Consider the following 21,053-nt stretch of genomic DNA (forward strand, 5'->3'; position numbering starts at 1 on the left):
TATATATATATATATATATATATATATATATGGACAGGGGACCACCTGTGGTCTGATGGTTTCATTCAGGTGGTCAGTGCTGTACCTGTAAAAACACAATTAAAAATCATATAACATCTATCAGAGCATGTTGCAACTGCTACAGCAGAGATGCCATGGTGTATCTGCAGCAGAACAACCGGACGACTTCATCTGCCCCAGCTGCAGCAAAACATGTCTCTCCCATATCGGTCTCTACAGCCACAGCAGGCGCTGTAACCTTCCAGAAGTTTGACTTCACCCCCAAAGGCGCACTCCTCCGTTGTCACCAGAGAGCTGATGTTTTACTTGCAGGGAAACAAATCAGGGCTTGCACAGTGCATGACCCAGCTCTGTGCAAGCCGCAGTGGTCGGCTGATTGTAATGTGAAGATTCACCCAACAGTGAATCTGAAAGGGGGGGGGGGGATGCAGAACTTATACTGATAATATATGTTGTTGAAAGACCATCTCTATGTGGGTTCCTGCCCTGCTTTAATGCAAGCTCTCCACCCATGCTTCTTCAGCTGGTATACATGCTGAGAACAAAATCAAAAACAAAGTAGGTTCCTATCTCCTTGTTGCTAATTGCTTTGAGAACAATGGTGGGAAGTAATGGTGGAAAGTTACTAAGCAGACAGATGTCAACTGAATCACACTTCAAGTTGACTTTGGACAAAGAGACAATGATTCATAGTGAGGCCGGTTTTTAAAACAATGACCAAATAGTTCTGTGACGTCTGAATATGCTGGGGATTGAACCAATAATTTTTACACTCAAATCAGTGTAAAAATTGAGCTTTGTCTCCCCTTTGAGTTTTGCCCCCCCTTTGCAGACACCCGTTGCTACTCAGAGCACTTCCTAGAAGACTTTGCCCAACCTGGAGTGAGCCCTGTTCATGTTCCTCTATCACAACGTAATGATAATGTAATCATAAATAAATAACCACGGTGCTATTGAGAGGAAAGGACATCCTCACCTCCTGGGTGTGCAGCATATCTGAAGTCCTGCTTTAGTATAGTACAGTCAAACCTTGGTTCCCGAATGGCTTAGTTGCCAAACAAATCAGCTCCCGAACGCCGCAAACCCAGAAGTAAGTGTTCCGGTTTATGAATGCTTTTTGGAAGCTGAACGTCCAATATGGCTTCCACTTGAGTGCAGGAAGCTCTTGCAGCCAATCGGAAGCCGTGCCTTGGTTTTTCAACTGTTTCGGGAATCGAATGGACTCCCGGAACGGATTAAGTTCGAGAACCAAGGTACCACTGTACTTAAAAATAACCCCCCTAAAATTATGTCATTGTTAAGTTTACATGCTGTATACTTATCTGAAAACCCTTTTTCTAATAGCCAAAGGTTTGGCAATGCGTTGACCAGGATGTACCGTGTTTCTCATATTATAAGACACGTCTTATATTTATTTTTTCCTGAAAAAAACACAGCATGGCTTATTTTCAAGGGATGTCTTATTTTTTAATTAAGTACCGGTACCGGTATCTGTACAGACCACAGACCTGCTCCCACCGGGTCTTCGCGCGCGGCAGGCAAAGGCTGCAGCCGGGTCCTGGGGCTGCGTGCGCGGCAGGCAGAGGCTGCAGCCGGGTCCTGGGGCTGCGCGCGCAGCAGGCTGAGGCTGCAGCCGGGTCCTGGGGCTGCGCACGCTGCGTGCTGAGGCTGCAGCCAGGTCCCGGGTGTCCGCGCGCAAAGGCTGCAGCCGGGTCCTGGGGCTGCGCGCTGAGGCTACAGCCGGGTCCCGGGTGTCCGCGCGCGGTGCGCAAAGGCTGCAGCCGGGTCTTGGGGCTGTGCGTGCAAAGGCTGCAGCCGGGTCCCGGGTGTCCGTGCGCGGTGCGCAAAGGCTGCAGCCGGGTTCTGGGGCTGCGCGCGCTGCGCGCTGAGGCTGCAGCCAGGTCTCGAGGGTTAATGCGGCAGCAGCAACCCTTCTTTGCCACAGACCTTCTCCCACCACCCGGTACGGCTTATTTTCGAGGTATGCCTTATATTTTTCCACCTCCGGAAAATCCCGCTATGCCTTATTTTGTAGGGATGCCTTAAAATATGAGAAACACGGTATTTGTATCCAACACTCCCCTTTGGGGGCCCTACTGATGTCAGAGCTACAATGCTGGTTGGACCAAGGCATCAGAGGCTCCTGGAGTGGTAGACATCTGAGCTCTTAGGCCCAAAGTATATGAAAGACTGCCTTGAACCCTACCAATCTTCTCAGCTGTTAAGATTAGAAGCAGGGCAGTCTCGAGCAGGTCGCACGCCCTGGCGCTGAGGGGCGGAGATCGCTCCGGCGCCCTAGCACCCTGCGCCACCGGGACTCTACCTAGAGCCGGCCCTGATTAGAAGAGAGGTTCCTCTTCAAAGCTTTGCTGCCCTCAGGAGCATGGTGGCCTGGGAGAGGGCTTTCTGTGGCAGCTCATACCTCCCAACAGAGGTGCATCTAGCACTGAATGCTAAAGATATATCTCTTTACCCTGCCCTCTGACAGTTGTTTTGTTTTGTTTTGTTTTGTTTTGTTTTGTTTTGTTTTGTTTCTTTTGTTTTGTTTTGTTTTGTTTTGTTTTGTGGGACTCAACCCTTTGGCTGAATTTATACCGTTCTCTTCTATTTGGGATGGTTTCATCATTGTAATGGTGCTCTCTTGGTTGTTCCACTGCCCTCAGAAGCTTGAGGGTGACAGCCCAGGAGAGGACATTCTCTGTGGCAGCCCCTAAATTATAGAACTCCCTCCCCACAGAGATGCATCTGGCACATTCATTAGCTTCTGTTCATTGAATGCATCTCTTTGCCTGGCTTTTGACACCTGGGGTGTATATTTTTTGGACCCAGATTATTTTTGACATTTTAAGTTGTTTTAAGTGGTTGTTTACATCATGTAATATTGTGTTTTAGTATTAATACTGTGTTTTACTTGTTGTAAAAGATCCCATGGACACCCTTCCCAGTGGCCACGGAACTGCAACCTTGGGGGTTATTTTTACTGAAATCCTGGGGCATTTGTATATATGACAACTCAATAGCATGCACTTTCCATACCTAAAATTTTACAGGTGGTGATGAGAGAACTGGAAACTGTTAGCATGCTTGTTTTACCATTTCTGAAGAACTGTACACATAAAAATAAGGACTTCCTAGGGATGGTCACCTAGAAATTGTTAAATGGTTTAAAAACTGACTGGCATTTTATCTATTCCACTACAGTGGTACCTTGGTTTAATAACAGCTTAGTTTATGAACAACTTGGATTAAGAACACTGCAAACCTGGAAGTAGGTGTTTTGGTTTGTGAACTTTGCCTTGGAAGCAGAACATGTTGAGTGTGTTCCATTTGTAAATTGAGTCCCCTGCAGCTATGGGAAAGCACGCTTTGGTTTAAGAATGGACTTCCGGAACGGATTAAGTTCGTAAACCAAGGTACCACTGTAATCCAAATCTTGCAATGCAAGTTCTGAAAAAAAAGAAAAAGAAAAAAAGTATATATTAGGGAGAAGTTGTGCATTTAAATGTTAGTGAAAATATCACTCAAAAATGCTATATATGGGGAAATGTCTTGCAGAAATGTGTGCATTATATAAAATTGCATATAAAATGTTTTTAGGAGAAAATGATACTAAAATGTTTTGTTTTGTTTTTGGAGAAAATGACAGTAAATCACAAATTGCTGCTAGATATGAAAAACTGAATTTGAGTATGAAGAAATGAAAAACTGAGAGAAGGAAGGAGGACAGATCCTTGCATCCCTACTGATGAGCCAATGCTATGGCTCAGGATAAAAGGCTGCCATACAAGCTTTTCGTGCAATCCATCTACTATATATTTTGGAAAGTTGTGGTTGTGTTGACTGTGCATTTGGCCAACTCTTAGGATATCATAATGAAGTTTTGCACGATGTTTCCTGAAATCAAGGAGCAGTATTTCCTCTGTTTTGAATGAGGAGAACACAGGAAGCTGCCTTGTATCCAATCAGACCATTGGCCCATCTAGCTCAGTATCACTTATACTGACCGGCAATGGCTCTCCAAGATCTCAGGCAGGAATTTCTTCCAGGCCTACTAGGAGATACAAGGGATTGAATGTAAGGCATGTAAGGCAGATGGCAGCTTCCAAAACTGCACTGATACTAAGCACTGGTTTCAAAACTGCCCCAATGTTTTGTTTCTTAGAATTCTTGAATAACACTGGGTATGAAACTGTTAGGTAAAGGTAAAGGGACCCCTGACCATTAGGTCCAGTCGTGACCGACTCTGGGGTTGCGGCGCTCATCTCGCTTTATTGGCCGAGGGAGCCAGCGTACAGCTTCCAGGTCATGTGGCCAGCATGACAAAGCCGCTTCTGGCAAACCAGAGCAGCACATGGAAACGCCGTTTACCTTCCCGCTGTAGCGGTTCCTATTTATCTACTTGCATTTTGACGTGCTTTCGAACTGCTAGGTTGGCAGGAGCTGGGACCAAGCAACGGGAGCTCACCCCGTCACAGGGATTCGAACCGCCAACCTTCTGATCAGCAAGCCCTAGGCTCAGTGGTTTAACCACAGCACCACATGGGTCCCTCATGAACTCAGGAAACTGTTAGCGTTCTAGAAATGCGAATAATGTTGCTTTGTTGATTTCTCCTCCTGAACCACATACTAATCTCTACAACTTGTGTTTACTAACAGAGAGCAATCACCTCACAGCCTTGTACCGGAAGGAAGAGACCATCCGCGTCTTGCGCAGTGGTGAGATCCACAGCCCTCGTTTTCCTCACAACTATCCCAGGAACCTGTTACTGACATGGAGGCTGCTTTCACCAGAGAATGCAAGGATACAGCTGGTGTTTGATAACCAATTTGGTCTGGAGGAGCCAGAGAATGATATCTGCAGGTGGGTTATGTGAAAGTGTGCAGAGGGGACAGTCGTGAAGCATTAATGGCATCAACACAAAGAGAAAAACAAGGCAAAATTAATTACAAACATATTATTATTATTATTATTATTATTATTATTATTATTATTATTATTACCCTGCCCATCTGGCCGTGCCTCCCCAGCCACTCTGGGCAGCTCCCAACAGAATATTGAAAACACAATAAAACATCAAACATTAAAAACTTCCCTAAACAGGGCTGCCTTCAGATGTCTTCTAAAAGTCAGATAGTTGTTTATCTCTCTGACCTCCGATGGGAGGGCGTTCCACAGGGCAGGTGCCACTACTGAGAAGGCCCTCTGCCTGGTTCCCTGTAAGTTCACTTCTCACAGTGAGGGAACCGCCAGAAGGCCCTCGGAGCTGGACCTCGGTGTCTGGGCTAAACAATGGGGGTGGAGACGCTCCTTCAGGTATACCGGACCGAAGCCATTTAGGGCTTTCAAGGTCAGCACCAACACTTTGAATTGTGCTCGGAAATGCACTGGGAGCCAATGTAGGTCTTTCAGGTGTTATATGTAGGTGTTATATGGACTCGACTTCCTGCTTGGCACATTTGGGGAGCTTGTGGGAACTCTGTTTCACTTGAGAAATATGGCTCCATACACCAAACATCCATACTATCGCAGTAGGCTTCCTTGTCCCAAGCAGTTGGATTTACCCCACCTGGGGTTCCCAACTTGGTGCCCTCAAAATGTTGATGAACCTCAGCTCCCATCACCCCTGATGATTGACTGTGCTTGCTGGGACTTATGGGAGCTGGAGTCTAACAAGATCTGGTGCTAACATGATGCTGTGTTGGCTATCCTTGTTTTAGGAGTTCAAGGACTATATTCAGACTGATACTATCCCCTCTAAGGTATGAAGTTGGGGCTTTCATCCAGGCTACAGAAAACTCTGGACAGCATCCAATACATTTTTATCTCTGTAGAGTAGTCAAGAAAGGAATGGAAGGGATAGGCTGTGGAATAGTCAGCTGCTTGACTAGGCTGATTGCCCCTATGCAGAGTTTGTTCTTTTTAATGTTTATTTTGAATAACGATACAATTTGGGCTCACAAAGGAGCCATAGCTGCACCGGCTGCTTTAGAGCTCTTTTGCTTCCTCAGAGTATTCAAAGCATATGGATGAATTTCAGCCCATCATAAATAACCCACAACGTCCTGCTTGGGATTGGGAGGCTTGTCGCCAAGGAGAGAGGCATGCCTAAACTTTCCCTTGACAGGCTTTCTAGACAGATCTACATGCTACCACATGTAGGATTTTTAAAGTGTCTAAAGCTATGAAGCATCAGGTTGTAGCTACTCGGCTTTGCCACATTGCTGTCCAGCAGTAACGTCTTAAGGGTATCCAGCGCTGTGGTGCAAGAATCCTCTGGCGCCCCCCCCCCCCACAGCGGCAGTAGCGCTTGGCTGAGGGGCGGAGATGGAGGATGGCGGAGCCTGGACGGCGCGCACCACCTTTCAGGGGGCTGGCCTGGGTGCAGAGCCCACCTCCCACAGAGGGGGCTGCACGGCCTCCCGCCCTGGACCGGCCCCTCCTTGGCGTCTCTCTCCAGTGGCCACTCCGGGACGTGGCAGTGGCGCGCGGCCATTGAGCTTCCACCATGAAGCAGAATCAGCGAGACTCCTGCCTAGAGTGGCAGCAGGTGCGTGGTTAGTGACTGGTGGCTGATAATGCTGAAACAAGCTTCCACAACAATAGTCTAATACCTAATTGGCCAGTCCATTCCATAACTGTAATTAACCATTAGAGTGTTACGGTTCCGCCTTCCTCCAAGCCAGCAATGTAGCAGTTGAGAGCCTTTCTGGCCCTCTAGATGCTGGCAGTGACAGACAGCATGGTAAGGAGACTGGAGCAGTGGCGTCGGCAGCAAAGGAAACCACCCTCAGCCACCTTGTTAGTTGCTGGGGCGAATGGTGGGAGCCGAGAAACTTCCATGCCTGGGCAAGGTCCCATCTGGTTCCAGCCCAAATTTAGGCCCATTTTATTATTTAACAGTATCATCATCATCATCAAAATCATCTTGTCTAAATTGCTTAATTAAAAAAATATCAATATACAATATTTACGAGCCATCTTTATAACCACATGCTAACAAGCTTGAATTAGTTCATTCACACTGTGAAATAATTAGAGTTGTTCTGAATCACGACCATGGAAAGGATGGAGTTGCTGCAAGCCAGGAGATGGGAACTTGTGGGTCTCTAGAGGATTCTGGATTATATCTCCCAGCAACCCTGCTCTACAGCCATCTTGATTCTTGTAGTAGTTGTAGCTCAACAGCATATCCAGCGCTAAGGGTTTGAAGCCAAAACCATTAGTGAATGTGGCCTATACCAAAGGAAAAATAAAGGAGAAGAGAAGAGAGAAGAATTGGTTTGGTTCTTATTGTATCATGTTGAAAAGTCTTAATACATTTGATTATATATATATATATTAAAAAGTGAATGTGGTCTATTATTAGACATGGCTTACCTTCACTATCGTGGCTCGAGTACTTTCAATTGAAAGCAACTTTTGATAAGGATATTAAAATGGGGGGGTTCGGTGAAATAAGTACCAGGTTCGAGAAAGAAATTCTTAACACTAATGACAAAAATCTCTCCAAAATGTACAGGTTACTAAGGGAACCCGAACAAGACCAAGAAACAAAAGATAAATATATTATAAAATGGGAACAAGACCTAGGATATACGATAGACTATACAAACTGGAAAGAACTTTGGGAGAAACGAATTAATTTTACAGCCTGTTATACATTAAAAGAGAATCTTATGAAAGTTTATTATAGGTGGTACCTAACCCCAGCAAGAATAGCAAAAGTAAACAAGAGTAGTAACAACCAATGCTGGAAATGTCAACAGGCGATAGGGACAACGTACCACTTATGGTGGTCGTGCCCTAGAATTAAAAAATTTTGGGAGATAATTCATCAAGAAATTCAAAAATTAATTAAGATACCGTTTAGTAAAAGGGCAGAGGCATATTTATTAGGAATTCTCAACAGCGATATACCACCAGACAAGATCAACATCTTCCTATACGCAGCAACAGCGGCTAGGATAACGATTGCGAAAGTATGGAAAGAACCTACTATACCAACGAAAGGGGTCTGGATTGATAAGCTCTGTGAATATCTCGAGCTAGCGAAATTAATGGACATGATACGCAACAAACCCAAAAATAAAACCAAGATCCAGTGGGAATGTCTAAACGAATATTTAAGAAAACAAGGAGTGGGAAAAGAAACATGGCTGTGTTTAGAATAATTATGCAGGGTAAATGTATAAAAGGTTGTTTAAATTGTTTTGTTTCGCAGTACATTTAAAGATGAGTGTTATTTAGAGGACAACTGTGTAAAACTTTTGAAGGGTTTATTTCTGTGTTCAGTGCGGTGGAAGTACTATAAGAAGTAATTTATGGAGATAAGTGATGACTGTTGATACAGTCTGTCCTTTTTTTTCTTTTTCTCTTCATTTCTTTTCTTTTTTTTTCCTTTTCCTAATTTCTTTTCTCTTTTCTTTTTTCCTTTTTCTTTTTTTTTAAATTCTCCACTTCTCTTTCTCTTCTCGCTGTATATTAGCCTTTTTGAGATTTTAATGTATGTAAATGTAATGAAAATTGAATCTATACATTGTAGATATATATATGTATTGTCCTTCTTTTCTTGCAATAAAAATCTATTTAAAAAAAAATAGACATGGCTTACCTTCAAGAAAGTTTCTAGATAATATTGTGAGAATGTACTTGTGGACACTCCCCACCCACCCCAGTGTAGTCAGCTTGATGGCGTTTCTTTTACAATCAAAATTCTACATTAATTCCTGGTTTTTTATGCAACGTTGTGATGTATATTTGCATTTATGAATCCAATTTTATTGCTGTTGTTATGCTATTTGCCACCATGTTGTTTATTCTTAATGTTGGTAGTGCAAAATTCCCAGAGTTCCCTGGGAAAAGGTGTTGACTGCTAAACCACTTTGAGAGTTGTAGCTCTTTAAGGGGGAATAGAGGTCCTCCAACAACCCTCAGCATCCTTTCCCAGGATTCTTTGGGGGGAGCCATGACTGTTTCAAGCGGCATGGCACTGCTTTAAATGTATAGTGCTGTGGCAACCCTTTAATGGAGGTTTCTGAGTAAAGGCAGCCTAAATAACTAGAATCATAGAATCATAGGGTTGGAAGAGACCACAAGGGCCATCCAGTCCATCCCCCTGCCAAGCAGGAAACACCATCAAAGCATTATTGACACTTGACATATGCCTGTCAAGCCTCTGCTTAAAGACCTCCAAAGAAGGAGACTCCACCACACTCCTTGGCAGCAAATTCCACTGCCGAACAGCTCTTACTGTCAGGAAGTTCTTCCTAATGTTTAGGTGGAATCTTCTTTCTTGTAGTTTTAATCCATTGCTCCGTGTCCACTTCTCTGGAGCAGCAGAAAACAACCTTTCTCCCTCCTCTATATGACATCCTTTTTACTAGTTAAAGACATTTCTTCTTATGGGTGGGGAGGGAAAATGGCAGCCACTGGGTATGGCCACTGGTAGGAGTTCTCCATGCCTTGCGAGTTTTGACTCCTCCCATCTGAATATGTTCATCCCAAATTTTACAGGCCCCAAATCTTGACAGCAGATCTTGGCCCGCTTTCCTCCCTCACTGTCCATTTAAATGGTCAAAGTTCCCAGGAACTCAGCTCTAGTCCCGTAACATTGCATAATAAACATGTCCATCCTAACTTCCAGATACGACTTTGTAGAAGTGGAAGATATATCCGAAATCAGCACGCTCATCCGAGGACGGTGGTGTGGGTACAAGGAAGCTCCTCCGAGAATCATGTCAAAAACAAACCAGCTGAAGATCACCTTCAAGTCGGATGACTTCTTTGTGGCTAAGCCTGGATTCAAGATTTATTATTCCCTGGTGGTAAGTAACACAACTGCTTGTTTCAATGGAGTGAAGATGGTGGCAAAAAAGAGCTAAAGGAGCATTCGGGATGGATGGAGCAGTAGTTCCCTTAGAGCAAAGAGGGGGGAAAGTTAGCCGTCCGTAAAAATTTCCTTTCCAAGAATATATCCCAGATCAAAGTAGGAGGACCATCCTCTGAGTAAATCAGGAGTTAAGGGGAAACTATAAAACTCTCTGTCATCCTCTTTAATAACGTTTTTCAACCCCTGCTATCACTTTGTGGTCTGGAGCGACAAGCTGAAAGCAGTGAAGAAAGGTCTTGAAGAATAAGATTGGGAACGGCTGCTCTTTCTAAGCAAAAGTGAGGTCAGAAAGGGGGAAATATACCTTCAGGGGTTGTAGCCCATGAATCTAAACAAGACACACACAGGTCATATACAATAAATGCTGCAGACAGAGCACAGAGTGCCTCAGCAGGCCGTTAATTTGGGATCTGTGGTTTTTCTGCAGGATGAAGGTATTGCATGCAAGGCTGTTTGCCATACTGATGAAACTGAAGAAGTTGAGGGAGAGGGTTAGGGGAGGAGGCAATATTTTTTTTTCCAGTGGACTGGGCAGATTTGTGTAGAAAGGGCTAGAAAGAGCCCAAGTGGCATAGTGGTTAGAGTGTTTGGCAAAAGGTGGGCAGAGCCAGATTTGCTGTGGCCACATTCACACCATAGATTTAAAGCACCATGTTACCACTTTGTTCATTATTCATTTAATTCGTACAATTTATACACCGCTTGGCACCTGCTTGGTCTCAATAGGCAGGGAGTTCCCAAGTGCAGGTGCTGCCACACTAAATGATAGAGTCCTTACAAATGCAGAACGGGTATTATTGGCATCTGTAGTAGTATGAGTTCCACTGTTCGAAACAGTCATGGCTTCCCCGAAAGAATTCTGGGAGCTGTAGTTTCTTAAGGGTGCTGACAGGAGACCCCTATTCCCTTCCCAGAGCTACAGTTCTTAGAGTGATTCACTAAGCAATCCCTCTTTCACAGGGAACTCTGGGAATTGTCTGCATGATGATTGATTGATTGATTGATTGATTGACTGGACACAGGGAAGCTTTGAAGATTTATGAACCCTACATTCTGTGTAAACAACTGCTCCCTTCTTATTATTTTCCATTTGGCTCATGATTTATCTATTTAATTCTTATGTCCACCCCCAAATGTCTATTATCTTAGAGCTATTAAAGAAATTTACATTTTTACAACGGTGCATCTGGTTGAACTTGGTTCCTACTCAAATCAGTTTGCAATCTTAAAGGTAACAGGACCCCTGACCATTAGGTCCAGTCGTGACCAACTCTGGGGTTGCAGAGCTCATCTCGCATTATTGGCTGAAGGAGCCGGCATACAGCTTCCAGGTCATGTGGCCAGCATGTCAAAGCTGCTTCTGGCGAACCAGAGCAGCGCATGAAAACGCCGTTTACCTTCCCGCTGTAAAGGGACCCCTGACCATTAGGTCCAGTCGTGTCCGACTCTAGGGTTGCGCGCTCATCTCGCATTATTGGCCGAGGGAGCCGGCGTATAGCTTCCAGGTCATGTGGCCAGCATGACAAAGCCACTTCTGGCAAACCAGAGCAGCACACGGAAACGCCGTTTACCTTCCCGCTGTAGCGGTTCCTATTTATCTACTTGCATTTTGACGTGCTTTTGAACTGCTAGGTTGGCAGGAGCAGGGACCAAGCAACAGGAGCTCACCCCGTCGCAGGGATTTGAGCTGCCGACCTTTTGATCGGCAAGCCCTTAGGCTCTGTGGTTTAACCCACAGCGCCACCTGCGTCCCGTTTGCAATCATGATTTAAGTTTACCTGTGCCTCCTAGAAGCTGTCGGCAAGCGGCAGTGTCCACATCCCAAGTAACGGCATTGACTGGCCAGCTAAACCAGGTGAGGATAGACGATGGGTCTCAAGCCCTCAGTGAGTTAGTGACTTGTGAAGGCAAGCTCTGGCCGATTGAGCGGATGAGACCAATAGTGGGTCCAATGGTCAAGAAGGCGGTTTCTGCAAGTGCTGTAGAGGGAAGTGAGGGGCGGATGGGGCTCATCAACCTAGGAAGGCAGCCCATCTAAGACAAGGAGACCTCTGATCCTCAACCTGTGCTGCCTTGCGAGGTAAGTTGGGGAGAAGAAAAGGCTGAGGAGTAAATCCTTCACAAATCAGGAGTAGAATCCCTAAGACAGTTGCGTGGCACCTTCTGGCAACTCCTAGAGCCAAGCTGGTGCCAAACGTGTTGCTCTGCTTTCCTTTGGACCACATCAGTGAGGCCAAGAATGGGGTGTGTGTGTGTCTTGTTATCTGGGCAACTCTGGACCTCCATAGACACTGCCCAGGCTTAATCCCCGGGGAGGTCACGTCAGTGTTGCGAGCGCAGTGGTTTGGTTTTACCCCAGAGGCCTACTCCATTATCTCTTGAGACAGATAGATGGATGCAAAAAAAAGTAATTGTCTGCTAAGCACCTGACAAAAGGGATTGAGGAACATAAAATTAAGTAGCATTATTGGTTTCCAGTGTGGTGAGTAGTTCCTGAAGAATCTGAGCACTGTTGGAGACAGGATACTGGGTTAAATTGACTATTGGGATAACTCAGCAGAGCCGTTCTTCTAGGTAAATTACTACAGCGTATAAGCCTTTAATTTGAAGGCAATTTAACAAAACAACAATTTATGATTTCCTTTCCCTGGAGTACCGCAATGCATAAAAATTAAGCAACGCTGCATTGTATGATATTTCCAAAGGACCTCTCTTACAATTAGCCAGCTTTATGAGAAACTGTGAGCAGCTAATATGGGACCCTGGGGGCTTAGGAAAAAAACAAAATATATAACATTTCAACAGAGCAGCTTTTTCAGTAGCAGGTAATGGATAAGTGATGTTGCTGAGCATCTATCATGCTGGCAGCGTGAACAGAAATAAAAATATTTTGCATCCTGGACAACCTTTATGAGAGAATCCCAGGAGCTGTAGTTTGTTAAGGGTGCTGGGAATTGTAGCTCTTTGGGGGTAAACTACAGAATTCTTTACGGGAGACATGTGGTTTAAATGTGTAGTGTGGGTGTGATTGTAACAATGTACTCTGAAACCAAAATAGCCTTTCTTGGGTGCTAACCTGAGCATAACATGCCAGTTGAGAGTTACTAGCTATGAGCGCATGGCATATATATAACATAGCGGCAATTAATTAATTAATTAATTAATTAATTTAAAAGTAACCTGGTAAAATTAAAAATATATAACCTATTAAAATATAAATAAAAACAGCACACCACAATTAAAAGCCCTTTCCTTAAAAGCAGTCAGTTCCCAAAAAAGTTTAAATGTGGGGTATGGTGGAGGTTTGAAGAATGTGAATTTGTGTGTTGTTGTTGTTGTTGTTCATGATGATTTTTTAAAAATAATGATTTGCCACAACAAATTCGAAGCAATAATCAAAGCAACCATGAAGGGAGTGGGTCTCAGAAAGCCAAGGCTATGATGCTGGGAATTTGAAAGTCATCTTTATTCATCTGAGATTATCTCTCTGCAAATTTCTGTGCGTCAAAGGTGGGTTACAATTACACTCAGCTCTTGCAGCATTGGCGATGAAGCTCCCCCAGATGGCATGAGAATTACCTGGGGTTGTCCCCTTACACATTGCTCTGATCTCCTGCACTCACTTCTCCATGAGTGCCATCCAACATCCCTCTTGATGCCAGCATCTTGGTCTACAGTCTCTCTCCCCTTTTCCTGTGTTTGTGTATCAAAACGATTTATGTTGTTTTCCAGGCTATAAACCTGCAAGAGAACGCTGTTAGTTTTTTATTTATTTATTGAAGCCTTTCTTCCCTTTTGTTATTTTACAAATAAGTTTAAAGCGTCTTAAATTATTAACAGACACCGAATCAATAAAAGCAATAATAAAAACAAATCCCAACATTCCTTTTTAAAAAAAAAACCACAAAAAACCCAGCATCATATAATAAGGAGAGGTGAAAAGAACTGACTGATCAAAAAAGCTCTCCCCTCTTTTGGTTTCCAGCAACTGCTATTCAGAAACATTATTGCCTTTGACTGTGGAGGCAGAACATAGCCATTGTGTCTTGTAGCCATTGATAGCCTTATCTTCCAATGAGTTCTTCCCATCCTCTTGTAAAGCCTTCCAAGTCAGTGACCATCACTGCCTCATGTGGGAGTGAGTTCCATAGTTTAACGATATGCTTCATGAAGAAGCACTTTGTTTTATCTGTCCTGAATCTTCCAACACTCAGCTTAATGTCTTACAACACTCAGCTTAAAGTGGAAGTCAACAAAAGAGGTTCAAAGACTTTCTCAAGTCACATCTTAAAAAAAAAAAGTAGTATAAACACCGACAACTAGGAAACACTGGCCTGCAAGCTCTCCAATTGGAGAACAGCCTTTACCAAAGGTGTCATGGGCTTTGAAGACACTCGAACTCAGGACGCAATAGAGAAACGTACTAAGAGGAAGGCACGCTTGGCAAACCCTCACTGTGATCAACTCCTGCCCAGAAACATATGTCCCCACTGTGGAAGGATGTGTGGGTCCAGAAGTCACTCCACAGTCACTTACAGACTCACTGTTAAAACCGTGTTCATGGAAGACAATCTTCCTTGGCTACGAGTGATCACCAAAGAAGAGTAGAGGTAGAAAGTTCTTCTCCTTCTGACACACCTCTCCTCTCTGTCACCTGGCTTTCATCTAGAATTCTACCCACCCATCCTGTCTCATCCAGTTCCAAAAAAACCTCACAGTTCACCCACTAAGTCTCACAAAGAAGAGGGTTTCCCGGAAACTGCTGGCATCACCCTATTGCAGATATTAATACTGAAGCAATTGGATGCATAAAACTTCAAATTGCCATGAAGTGCATTGGGTGACCTTGGGCCAGCCTAACCCAACTCTCAGGGCGATTAAATGAGGTGTGGGGGAACCCTTGAATTCCAGCAGAGTGGGAAGGTGGGATGGAAATGCAATAAATAGGTAATTCTGGGTGGTGCTGTAGAAAAGGCTCTGTCTTGCATTTCAACCAGCCATGCTTTGGAAAGGGGCAGGAAGCATTGCAGGGCCTCCGCTGCTGAGCACACATCATTGCAAGCTTATGGATTATTTCTTCCTCTCCGCTCCTCTTCCTCCATTATTGCAACTGCTGCAGAGTACTTAGCCTTGTATGGATGACCCTGTCTCAAATAAGCCATTACCATGTCTGCAGTTGCTGAATGGAAACTGTGTAATAATTTTCATTTGATTTTATTGGATCGGATAATCAAATAACATTGGCATAATTCAGCATTTGGCTTACGGTAGCGTAGTGTAATTTTCACTTTCGACAGAGTAGAAAAGGTGTGTTCGAATAATGCCCAAGGTCTCTCCTGTCATTGTGTTTTTATAGGTTTAGCAAGCGGTGCAGGTTTTACCAGACGTGCCAACTGTAGATCTTGCTTCTGATGTCAAAATCACTGTGGCAAATCAATTTCTACAATCCCCTCCCCCCAATGAAATTACGTCAAATGATTGCAGTGGTGTTTGTTATACTTAAAAGATCTATGACTCTTCACAGGCAACTGCTGAATCACTTAAGTCAGTGCAGATAACATCACGAGCCAGATAATAAACTGGAAAACAGACTGGATTTTTAATCAATGAGTTATAATCACTCCCTGGAAATGGGAAGACAAATATCATACCAGTCTGTGCCCTTAGAATAATAGAATCATAGAATTGTAGAGTTGGAAGGAACCCCAAGGGCCATCTAGTCCAACCCCCCTGCAATGCAGGAATCTCAGCTTGATAGTGACCTCAGAAGTGGATCTTAAGGATGTTTTCAAATTAGGGATGGGGAAGGTGAATTTTCCTAATTTGCACTTTTCAAAACAATACATGTATCAAAACCCATCCAGCTGTCAGGGACTGGGCAGAGGAAGAATGGTGGAGACCGCCTCCCCATCCTGACCCTTCCAGGGAGGAGGAGGAAGAAGAAGATAATAATTTAGAATTACAACAGGGGTTTGAGGGAGGTCACAGCTCAGAGGCAGGTGAGGGGAAAAGCTGGGAAATAATGGGAGCGGAGGAGGAGGAAGAGGAAGCACCAGGGGGGCAACAGCTAACAGACACAGTGTCTTTAGAAAGCATTCCAGACCCTCCCCTCCCAGAACCCGGCGAGCCTTGAAAGTAGGAGAGCAAAGAGCTCAGAGACAGAGGGCACATAGCAGCACCCATAGGAGACACAATGCAGACAACGAATGAGGAAGTGGGAGAGACGGGGGGGTGGAGATTCACTCGGGCAACACCATTATCCAAGAGGCTGAGTTCTATAGCCTCTCTCTGTAAATACTGAATAAAAAGCAGATGGTAAGAAACTTTTCCTTGTCTTTGCACATTCCTGGCAACCGGTTTGGAGTCACTGACGCAGCCTTTGAAATTGCAATTCCCTAAAGTTCGCAATGCAGTTCTCCAGCCAAACAATGTGTAGAAAAATGCTCATACTTACGTAATTTTAAAGGCTTGTTTACCCTCTGCCAGGGTTAGGCTGGCTCAAACATCTGAGTGTGTTTTGGATCTGGTGTAACTTTATGCTAGCTTAATTCACACTGTTTTCTTTTATGGCAACTTCTTGTGTATAGGTTAGCTCCCTTAAAGATCCATTTATTCTTGGCTGCCAAAGTTACCATATGATTGAAAAATGCAGTTTTAGAAAATGTGGAATTATGTACAAAGTAAATCATCACCCAAGTCTTGTAGTGACGAGAAGTAACCACTGGAAGATATTTACAGGATTCGGTCAAACAATGCAATTGTTTTAGAAAATTCCATAAGCTCTGGGCCTCTCTGCTTTTCATGTTACCATGATCATTAAAAGGGAATACAGAGCCCAGGACTAAAGATCTGAAAAAAAACTATTAGGACATCTCATTAAATGATCTCTCAGGGCAGAAATCTCTCCTATTATCTATTTCTTCCTTTCAGTCCAGTCTTGTTTTAAAAGCCCCAACAAACGGAGCTTCTATCACTCCTTCAGGGAGATCATCACGAAGAAAAATCTCACTGTCAGGAAGATTTGTCTTCAAAGCAAGCTTACATTTTCCTTTTCTTTAATGCTGCCGCATTACTCTTCCTGTCTTCGACCATTCTAAAGATCTATACTCTGTCTCTCCCATTCTCTACGCCCCCCCATCCCAACATTTCCTCTCTTCTCTCAAATATCCTTGAAGCAGCAAGCATTGCGATCGGTTTGCGAGTGGAATTTGCACTTGGGTCAAAAGTCGCTGGAAGGGCCACACACACAGTTCCATTTGCCTCATCTCAAATGCCACAGAGTTTCTTATGCCAGCCTGGCTTCACATTGGGACAAAGTAAGACCTCTTGTCTGGCTGAACCCAAGTCCTTCCCTTCACTGCAATGAAGCTCCCTGCCCCATATGCTAGGAAGCTGCTTTTTTCAACGGATGTTTGTCCATTGGAGCAAATGAGGCATTTATATTTCTACAGGGTATAAATAATAACAGCAGAGAATGGAAGCGCATAAAGTGAATGGAAAATTAAATAACACTCTACAAATGAAAATGAATGGGAACACATAATGATTCTGCTGCCTTGGGAAATCCCTAATGCTATTCATGGGGTCCCTATCCCTCGATGAAGCTGCACTTGCTCCTTTTCAGCCCTTCACTGTTGCGTCTTCTTGTAGTTGAAACTTTTTATCTTCTCATGAATGTCATCCTGGTATGCTCTCCTTGTCCAACGAAACCTTCCTCTTCTCTTTGGCCTTCCTCTCATGAACAGCGTATTTTGACGTCTGGCAGTGTACAAGAGCTTCCGTCTACAACAGGGCTTCCAAAACAGATTTATTTATACTTACTTTCCCCTTCCTCCCTCTGTGCCTTTTACAGTATGTGGTGCTTGCTAAGTTGTAAATCATGGCTCTGTGTACAAGGCCTAGCACAACATTAAGACATTGTCACCACCATCAACACCATTCTTCTTGAAGAGTGAATCCTTTGGAGTCGTAACTATCCCTATCCACTTTATTCAGCTCCTCCCAGATAGACCTACTCTGTCACATCATCATCATCACATTTATATATGACTTTTTCTTCCACGGAGCTCAAGGTGGTGTACATGGTTTCCCCCCATTTCATCCTCACAACAAGCCCATGAGGTAGGTTAGACTAAGAGATGGTGACTGGCCCAAGCTTCATGGGCCAGTGAGCTTCATGGCTGAATGGGGATTCAAACCCTGGTCTCCCAGGTTATAGTCCAACACTCTAACCATTATACCACTCTGGCTCTTCCTCACTATCTACTATTGGTTCCATCTGCTCATTCAACAAAACTCCCTTGGACCCCATCTACCAATCAGCAAACATTCCTTGATTCTCAAATAAGTGTGCAGCCCAATGTCACCCTTGGTACCAAGTCGTACCTTGGTTGTCGAACGCCCTGGATCTCGGATGCTTTGGCTCCCAAAAGATCAAAACCTGGAAGTGACTGTTCCATTTTTGAACATTATTTTGGAAGCCAGACGTCCGGCCAGGGCTTCCAAGGCTTCCCATTGGCTGCAGGAAGCTCCAATCAGAAGCCGCAATTTGGAAGTCGAACGGACTTCTGGAACGGATTCCGTATGACTTCCAAGGTACGACTGTATATGCAGAAGTTTATGCAGATTCAGTTCGTATTGATAGCATTTTTCTGTGAATGTCTCGCAATATACATATACATTTTTATAAAGCAATTTCTCCTAATAAAAAGCACCAACACAATTTTATATACGTTTTATGCTGCACTATATACATTTTATATATATATATGTTACTCTGCTAGAGAACTGCATTGCAAAATTCAAAGAGATTTGAATTTTGCAGAATGGCTGTGTTTTGGTCTGGGTATTTTTTCGTTAAGTGTGAATTAGGTGGGTTTGCCTTTAAATTCAAACTGAATTGGATTTCTCACCCATCCCTATTATTAAACGATGGTAGACTGATAACCATCTAGCCAGGACATGTAAATCACCCCCTAGGTGAAGCGCCTTTAAGCCAAGGACAGCAGGACAGTGGCTAATCAGTCTATTCCTCTTGTGGGTGATTTATCTCCTTCACAAATATGAGGAAGTAAAATGGTCTGCTTTCTCATTTTAACTGCAGCTCCTGGAGCTTGCAAGGGCCATCGTGGTGCTGGTTCAGGTACATTTGCCAGGTGCATTCAGAAAGAGATTAAAGCTAGGGAAAGTGTTTTTCCACGCAGCCAACCCAACAGTGCACATAAGCCAGCAACCACACAGGTGTCTATTCTTCATTTATAGAGGCTTACATGGCACTTCCATCCATAACGCGGAAGGAAAGTGTGAGAATATATTTTGGTCAAAAGCAAGGTTGAAACGGAGGGAAGGTCTTTCACAGGTAGGAAGAGTTCCATCAAAAACGGAAAGGAGAATGGAAATCGCCTCAAATTGCATGTTCGTTCCAGGTCACAAATGAAAAATGATGTATGTTACTTTGAGTGGGATATAAATGTAGAAATAAATACATTGATAAATAATTACATTAATAAATAAATCACAACAACTGCTCTTTAAAATATTGCTGGCAACAAGGGTGTATTCCGGCAGTTTGACTTTGAACAAAGCCAATATCAGGCATTTTAACACTCACCAAATACTTTCCCCACGGTAAAAAAAAGTCTTTGTTTCCTGCTCTTGAACTCTGAAATAGCATCCCTAGTTGAATTCACCATGATATCTGACTTTATATAATTTCATAAAAGAATGGGGGGGAATTATTTTTAGTTATTAGTTATTTTGGAGACCACTGTAAGCAGATGGAAACAAGAGCAGGATTGTGACTCACTTGCAGTGTAAAAAACATTATGGGTAATATGGTTGGATATAAAAACAGGAGTACAAACTAATATGCAGTTGTAGATGTTTTAAAACATTACTCCATGGACGGGATGGGGGGGGGAAGTCACGAGATTTGGAGAATCTCCACATATAGTGTTACTTTATCGATGTGTGTTTATTTTTTTATTTGTAAAATTAATAAAATTTCTTTTTAAAAAAGAATTCACCATGATATCTGCATCTGCAGTTAACTAAAACGGTATCTTCTAAAATGAATAATGATCATTTCTTTCATTTAAATATCTCTTTGCAAAACAAAAACAAAAAGCAAGACACAGATGTTGCAAACTAAATTGGAATAAGGAGATGCCACTCTTTCACACACAGACACGCATAAAAACACACACTTCCACACACCTCTTCTAAACATCTGGCTGAAGTCAGATTAACACAATCCAAATAAACAGTATTATTTCCTACTGTTTACAGAAAATCAGTAAGCAAAGAAACTTGGCAGAAGATCATCCTTCTAAATTTTAGAGACTGGAGGAGGGGGTATCTCTTGTTATTTGCCATTGTTGTTAAATTTTTAGGAAGTCTGCAGACAGTTCTTTCTTTTATGTTTTCATTTGACAATATATGTACCCAGCCAACCCTTAAAATATGCATCATTTTCCAGGAATGGAGTAAATTGCTTAGCCCTTTGCTGCATCTGTAAAATATTATCCACATTTCTGTCATATGTTTCCTGCAAAACTAAGTGGGGCCCACAGAGACAGAGCTTTTAAAATGTCGATGAACCATCATATGAGATCAATAAGACAAAGGAAACTTTGCAGCAAGTAAAAAACAGGCATGATCCTCTCCAAGCATAGGCAAAAACACTGTCCCTATAAGGGCGCACATATCCAATATCCTCATCCAGTCATTTGTGGAACACGCTTCAAATATTCATCTCTTTGGATATTTGTATCAAAGGTGCAGTAAAATGACTAGGACAGGGTGAGGAACTTTTTCCAGCCTGCATTCCTTGCTGGGCAAACCTCCTAGGGCCACATGCTGGTGGTGGGTGGAGCCAGAAGCTAACATAGGAGGAGCAACAAATGTTATTTTAGCCTTCGTAGAATAGGCTAGTTTCTAGACACACTCACATCCAGTCAAGCAAAAAGCACCTATCAGCATTCAAGGACACTCAAGGTGAATGTGAAGTAGGGGGTCATGATATAGGGAGAGAAGGTGTGGCTGAAAAGGGGGTGTGGCCTGGGGACAGCCCTGCATAGGGGTAGGGGAGCAATTTAATTCATCTTGCTTCTAAAGGCAACCTTGTTCAACACACACTTTCTG

General features: G+C 43.4%; 1 protein-coding gene across 1 annotated transcript in view; it reads left to right on the top strand.

The window, feature by feature from the left end:
* Positions 1-21,053, top strand: part of PDGFD (platelet derived growth factor D) — a 148,516-nt gene that overhangs the window by 94,097 nt on the left and 33,366 nt on the right. The window contains exons 2-3 of the mRNA XM_035115660.3: positions 4,678-4,882; positions 9,666-9,846. Coding sequence (XP_034971551.3) covers positions 4,678-4,882; positions 9,666-9,846 — 386 coding nt within the window. The remainder of the gene's footprint in view (positions 1-4,677; positions 4,883-9,665; positions 9,847-21,053) is intronic.

Source organism: Zootoca vivipara, chromosome 4 (genome assembly GCF_965207765.1).
Source record: "Zootoca vivipara chromosome 4, rZooViv2.hap1.1, whole genome shotgun sequence".
NCBI lineage: Eukaryota > Metazoa > Chordata > Lepidosauria > Squamata > Lacertidae > Zootoca > Zootoca vivipara.